Raw genomic sequence first — 5,924 nt, 5'->3', positions numbered from 1 at the left:
GCTCTATAATAAGTACAAAAGAGTTTCCTTTTTATCAATAACAGACAATTGTATATCTCAGGATGCGAGCGCTTGAGAAGGAAGTAGTAAAATGATTCCGAGTGATCTCTGGCTCCTCCGGCACGGAGGACAGACCCATCACTCAGGACCTGTTTTCATTTTTGACTACATTGCAGCGACACGACCAACATATTAATCCGCTCTGCTGAGCAGCCGGTCGCGTTGATCGTCATCACTGGGGGGAAAATGAGCCCCGGCTCCTCGGTGGCCAGGCGTGCGGCCGCGGGCCGATTACATTTCAATCGATGCCCTTCCCGAAGTTGGGCGGGGTGGCGGCGCCTGGACGCGGCGTCCTTTGTAGACGCAGCTGGCGCCGAGGCCGCCCGCGCCCCCGCCGCCCGCGCCCGCCGCTCACCTGCACATGATCTCGTGGGTCAGCAGCACGCGGCACATCTCCGGGTTCTTGTCCTGGCCCTCGTAGACGATGGCCTGCGCGGGGGACAAGCAGAGGCGGGGGTTACGCGGCGCCCGCGGCTTGGGGGCCCAGTGGCCCCGGGCGCTGCGGGCGGCAGGTGCACAGCAGGCAGAGGGAGACGTCGCGGCCCACCCAGGCCACCCTCCCGGGGGAGTCACCCCGGAGCGGGGCAAGGCCAAGGCGGCCTCCTCTCCCGGGCGCTCGCCGGGCCTGCGCGGGGCCTTCGGCTCGGAAGGGCGCGGGCCTCTCGGGCCGGGGGGAGGGGGTGGGCGGCGAGAGGGAGGCCGAGGCCCGGGCGCAGGGAGCGAGGGCGCTCTGGCACCCACCCAGCCGCTCGGGGCTGCCAGCCCTCTCGGCCGCCCTCGCCGCCGCCGCCCGGCCGCGTCCTCGGGCCATTGTCTACGCCGAGTTCCGATCTGCGTGTTGGAAGAGGACGATCAGAACCGCTGTGGCTGGAGAAGCAGGGAAGAGCCGCCGGGGCAGCAGTTCGCCTTGTGCCCAGGGCCGCGCCCGCCCTGCCCTGCGCGCTCCCCGGGCTCGGCAAGTCGGGCGCCCGGCTGCTCCCCGCGTTCCACAGCCGGTGCCTGCAGTGGGCCGCCCTGCGCACCGGGCCCCGGCCGGGCTCCGCATGCAGGGGGCGGCCCCGGGGCCGGGACGCAGCCGCCGCACGTGGCCGCGCCGCGCCGGGGCCTTAGCGGGCGCCCGGCAGGAATGCTCCGGGCCCCGGGGCGTCCGGGCCCGCGCGGCCACGTGCTCCTCGCCGGATGATATTTGGAGAGAAAGTGCTAATGGCCAATCTGGTGTTTATTTTGAAACTGCTAACAATGATTTTTCTCGGGTAAAAAGGCAGTGTCTGCGCACACGCTCGGGTGGGTTTTGAGCAGAGGCTCCGCCAGATGGTGCGAAGCCCTAGGTGCGCTCACAACCGCGCTCAGCCCCGCTCCGGAACCCGAGCCGGGGGCCGCCTGCGCCGCCACCCGCGCCAGCCCCACCGCCGGCCTCGCAAAAAGAGGAAAAAGGAGGGGGAAAGGCCACTGGGGGGAAGGGCAGGGGGCGGGGGCCAAGAGCCGCTAGTTCCCGGCCGAAAATTCCACGGAAGGGGGAGGGGAGTCCCCTCTCCAGTTCCCGCCCCCCCCTGAAAATTATCTGGAAATTACTTCCAACCTCCTCGGGCACTTCTGACACTTTCCTCTACTTCGAGACGGACAAAGCCCTCTCTCGAGAAAGCCCGGGGCTGCCCTCTGGGAAGAGGGAAGGGCTTCCGCGAGCCGCTCTCCCCCGGCCTCCATCCGATCCCGCTCGGAACCACAGAAGGGATGGGTGTCACCGCGGGCCACCGGGCCGCCTGGGGCTGCAGGGCGCGCGGCCACGGCGGGCGCCAGCACTTGTGAGAGCGCGGCTTGTCCTGCGATGGGTTCCCCGTATTTATATTTGATTTATTTTTTATTTTGTAGCACAAACAGAAATCCATAAACTGTCGGTTCAGCGCCATTGACTCTTTGATCAGTTACTAGGCTATTTCTTTCCTTTTTTCCTCCCTCCCCAAGCCCCGTCAGTGAGAGGAGATTAAATGCCTTTATTTTCAGCTCTGTTTATACTGCAAAGGTACAGGGCCAAATGAACAATAAAAGTATACTTAAGACCGAGCCTCCTCCTTCTCTATGAAACAACAGAAAAACTTAGCGCTGCCGACGCCGACCTCTTCATTAGACTACAGCGACTTCCGAAAACCTTTAGCTCTTCTATACAAAGGAAATAAAAGCACCCTGTCAATGAGCAGCCCGAGTTCCAGAGCCTTCTCTGAATCCAAGGGAAATTATCACCGAAGGGCACACCGCCTCGGTCTTTGTCAGAAAGACCGTAGTTTACCTGTCAGCTCTGTTTTGCTCTGAGAGGAAACCACAGTTTTACCGCTGCAGACATTAAAACCAAACACAGTCGTTGCCTAGGTAAGGACAAACTTTTCAAAAGGGAAGCAAAATCCGAAAACAAACTGCCGGGCAGAGAGTGGGAAGCAAGCTGCTGGGATGCAGGAAGCACGAAGGAGTTCTTTTTTACTTGCCTCTCAATTCCCAAAGTTAGCATCAAAAACAAAGATGCTACTTTCATTTCTAAGCGTGAAGCCCAGCTTGGAGTATATCTTAAACCGATCTGTGCAGAGTGGATTTAATTTGTACCCAACACTCTATTTTAAGGAAATGGAAAAAAAATTTCTTAAAACAAACTAAACAACATACCAGCCAGCCCCAAACCAGCCAGAGACTACACAATGTCAACACGCAATGAAACGCTTTTCTCACTTAATCACATTACTGATAGCCAATAGTTATCATCGGAAAAGTTGACCAAGACAGGTTAAATAATTTAATAAGGAACTGCTTGTAATTATGTTATTTACAAGCTATGACAGAGGGTGGGAGAAGGAGCAGGAGCTGCTCCCAGAGCAATGGACGGGTTTGGGTGACCCCTGGAGCTCGGAGTTTGAATTATGGAGATGGGGGGCTGAGAGGTGAACAAGGTGACTTTTCACCCCAACACATTTAACTTTTAAATCCAAATAAACGTCTCGTGTTACTAGACCATCACAGTGGAAAGGAGAAAAAAATGAACTAATCAAGTCCAACTCATTGGGCTTTGGAAAGGAGTTAGTTGCCTTTGTTATAGAAAAAAAAAAATCAATGAAGTGATTCCAAGCAGAGAGAGAAACGTTTAAAAATATACAAGGGGGGCATCTTGAAATTTTTCTGTCAAATATTAATTACCATAATTAATTAAGACAGAATTTGATTCCAATCACAAGCCATTTAATAAAGCATATATGTCCTGTTCTAATGACAACATAAACTATTTTACCAATCGCTTCATTTATTCCAATAAATATGGAATTCTCATTAGCATGTCAAGGAAACTAAATGGAAAACAAACACACGAGACCCATCCGTCAGCCCCTGGTCTCTGAACCCCAGGACACCACCAGCTGAGCAGTGGAAATTAGTGCAGAGGCTTCAACTTTCTCACCTGTTTGGTCATTGAGTCTATGAGGCGAACATACAGATCCTGCTCCGTCCTGACTCCTGCAAAAAACAGGGACAAATTCTCATCAGGATTTTAGCAAGAGCACACACACAGGAAGTCAGTAACTCAGGACTGTGGCCGCGGTGATGCAGCAAAACTTAGGCATGCTCTTTACAAAGCAAGCAAGAGAACCCCAATCACTTCTCGATTTATTTTTTTCTTTTCTTAGTAAGGCACCTTAAGACTCCTAGAGTTCGCATTGAAAGGTGCAAGAAATTTGTGTGGCTGAGCGCAGGCCTGGTTGCTACACCGGGTGGGCCCAAGTGGTCATTTATTTTTAGAAAACAGAAAGCAGAAATGGAAACTGAGTGAGAGTCTGAACTCTTTCTAGTGTCTCTCGAGGATTTTTTAAAACCTCGTGCACAGGAAGTAAGTTGTGCTCGGCTTATGGAACTACCCCCATCTCAATAATTAACATTAATTTGCAAAATTGAAAAAAGTCACTTAAAAGTGATGTTCTGCTGGAGCCCATCTATCGATCCCCTTGTTACTTTCTGCTTCAAGCTCCACCGGTTAATCATGTGAAGTGCCATCGACTTATCGATCGTTTATGTTTTGTTTTCCTTCTATGCCATGAGAAGATTTCGTGTTTACATCCGTGTCATTTTAATCTCAAAATCTCTATGTCCTTTCAGCATCTCAGAAAAGAAAAGCGAGCTGGGGCAGGGGCGGGAAGGCAGCAGGAGGCAGCCACTTACCGTTGCTGTACAGTAACTGCAGTTTATAGTGGATGCCGTTGTTGGTTTTCTCGTTGTTGGGCTCCTGAAAGTAACGATAAATAATTGCATTTAGTGTGGTTGGCATCCGGCGCGGCCACCGCGCTCGGTCCCCCTCCACGACCGAGGCCCCTTGGCCTCACACATGGCAGGATTCCTAGCTCGGAGCCGCGCGGTGATGTCACTCTGCTGCTGGAAGCCCAGCGTTCTCCTCGCCCCGAGTGAGTCCGGGGGCGCAGAGAAGTTGCCCAGCCCTCGGCGGGCCCGGGCGGCCGCACGTGGCGGCGGCGGCAGCGGGGGCGCCTCGCGGAGCGGTCCCCGCCGCTGAGGGGGCACTCTGGACCCCGCGCCTGGGCACCTCCTGCCCCCCACTTCTAGAAAGATGGAGGGTGTGACTGGATGTTTGCACTTACTTTCTCTTTCTCCACAAAGTCCACAAAAGCGGTCCTTTCAATCTCCACCGGCTGCCCCTGCCTGTCGTAGAGCGCCAGCACGAAGTGGAAGAAATTGGATTTCCGGAGGTTGGAAGGCGGCTGCTTCTCGAAGTGCGCCCGCGCCAGCCCCACGCCGCTGCGGGAGGAAAGAGACAGCGGCCCGGTGAGGAGCGCGGCGCCGGCCGGCTGCGGGGACCCAGCGGGGCCGGGGCCGGGGCCGGGGCGCGCGGGGGCAGCCGGTACGTACCTCTGGGCGGCCGTGTTGGCGTCCACCACCCCCGCCGTGTGCATCCACGAGCGCACCGGGTTCATGCCGCTGCCCAGCGGCTCCTCCTTCATGGTCGTCCCCCCGCGCGGAATATTCTCCTGAATCCCAAACATGAAAACTGCTGGCGGCGGCCGCAGCTCCCGGCCGAAAGCGCTTCCGCGAGCAGCGGCGCTCGGGGCTCGGCGGCAGGCGGCTGCCCTGGCCGCGCTCGCCCTGCTCGGCGCCTGCGGTCCGGCCCGCCGCCGGCTTCAGCCCGTCCCGGGCAGGGGCGACATACACCAGCGGCAGGGAGCTCCGGACGGCCGGGGGCACGGAGGCGGCTACACCGGCGGCTACACCGGCGGCGGCGGCGCTTCGAAGGAGCAGGACGCGCTGGCCGCGGCGGCGGTGGTTGTTGTTGTTGTTGTTTGCAGGCGCGCTCAACGTGGTGTCATCCTAGCCAGGCGGCGTCCGCGGCTGCAGGACACTGCGGGATCGCCCGCTTCTGGCGCGGCCCGCCTGCTCCAAAGACAAATAAACGGGGCAGTGAGTGCCGCGGCGCAGTCCCGGGCGCAGGCGGGGCGCGGCGGGGCCTGGAGCGGCGCGCGCAGCGGACGGAGGCGCACAAAACTCAGCCCTCTCTCCCCGAGGAATGGACCCTTTCCCGGGAGCCAAAACTCGAAGCCCCCGGGAGCGGCTCTGTCAGAGGGTGACGTCGGGGGGCGGTGCCTGAGCCATATATGGGAACGGCCGCCCCTCGCCGCGCCCCTCGCCGCCGCCGCCGCCGCCGCGGTCGCCGACTGACTGCCTGACGGCGCCGCGAGCCGGCCCGAGCCCTGCGAGCCCCGCGAGCCCCGCCGCAGCCGAGAGCCACCGAGCGCCACCGAGCGCCGCCGCCGCCCCCAGCCACGCGCCGCGGCTCCTCGCGCCCACCCGCAACCGAGGAAGTTGCTACTCGCCCAAATAAATCTTGAAAC

The 5,924-nt window shown here is 58.5% G+C and overlaps 1 protein-coding gene across 19 annotated transcripts in view; it reads right to left on the bottom strand.

Annotated features, from left to right (window-relative positions):
- The window catches only part of EBF3 (EBF transcription factor 3), a 120,293-nt gene extending 114,604 nt beyond the window's left edge, over nucleotides 1-5,689 (bottom strand). For all 19 annotated transcript variants that reach the window (XM_070562574.1, XM_070562811.1, XM_070563013.1 and 16 more), the window contains exons 1-5: nucleotides 4,948-5,689; nucleotides 4,680-4,836; nucleotides 4,249-4,312; nucleotides 3,494-3,549; nucleotides 416-489 (exon numbers count right to left, since the gene is read on the bottom strand). In XM_070562574.1, coding sequence (XP_070418675.1) covers nucleotides 416-489; nucleotides 3,494-3,549; nucleotides 4,249-4,312; nucleotides 4,680-4,836; nucleotides 4,948-5,081 — 485 coding nt within the window. In that variant the 5' untranslated portion in view covers nucleotides 5,082-5,689. The remainder of the gene's footprint in view (nucleotides 1-415; nucleotides 490-3,493; nucleotides 3,550-4,248; nucleotides 4,313-4,679; nucleotides 4,837-4,947) is intronic.
- Nucleotides 5,690-5,924: the final 235 nt, after the last annotated feature.

This window comes from Equus przewalskii, chromosome 1 (genome assembly GCF_037783145.1).
Source record: "Equus przewalskii isolate Varuska chromosome 1, EquPr2, whole genome shotgun sequence".
NCBI classification, from domain to species: Eukaryota; Metazoa; Chordata; class Mammalia; order Perissodactyla; family Equidae; genus Equus; species Equus przewalskii.
This window is presented reverse-complemented; position numbering and strand designations above follow the sequence as displayed.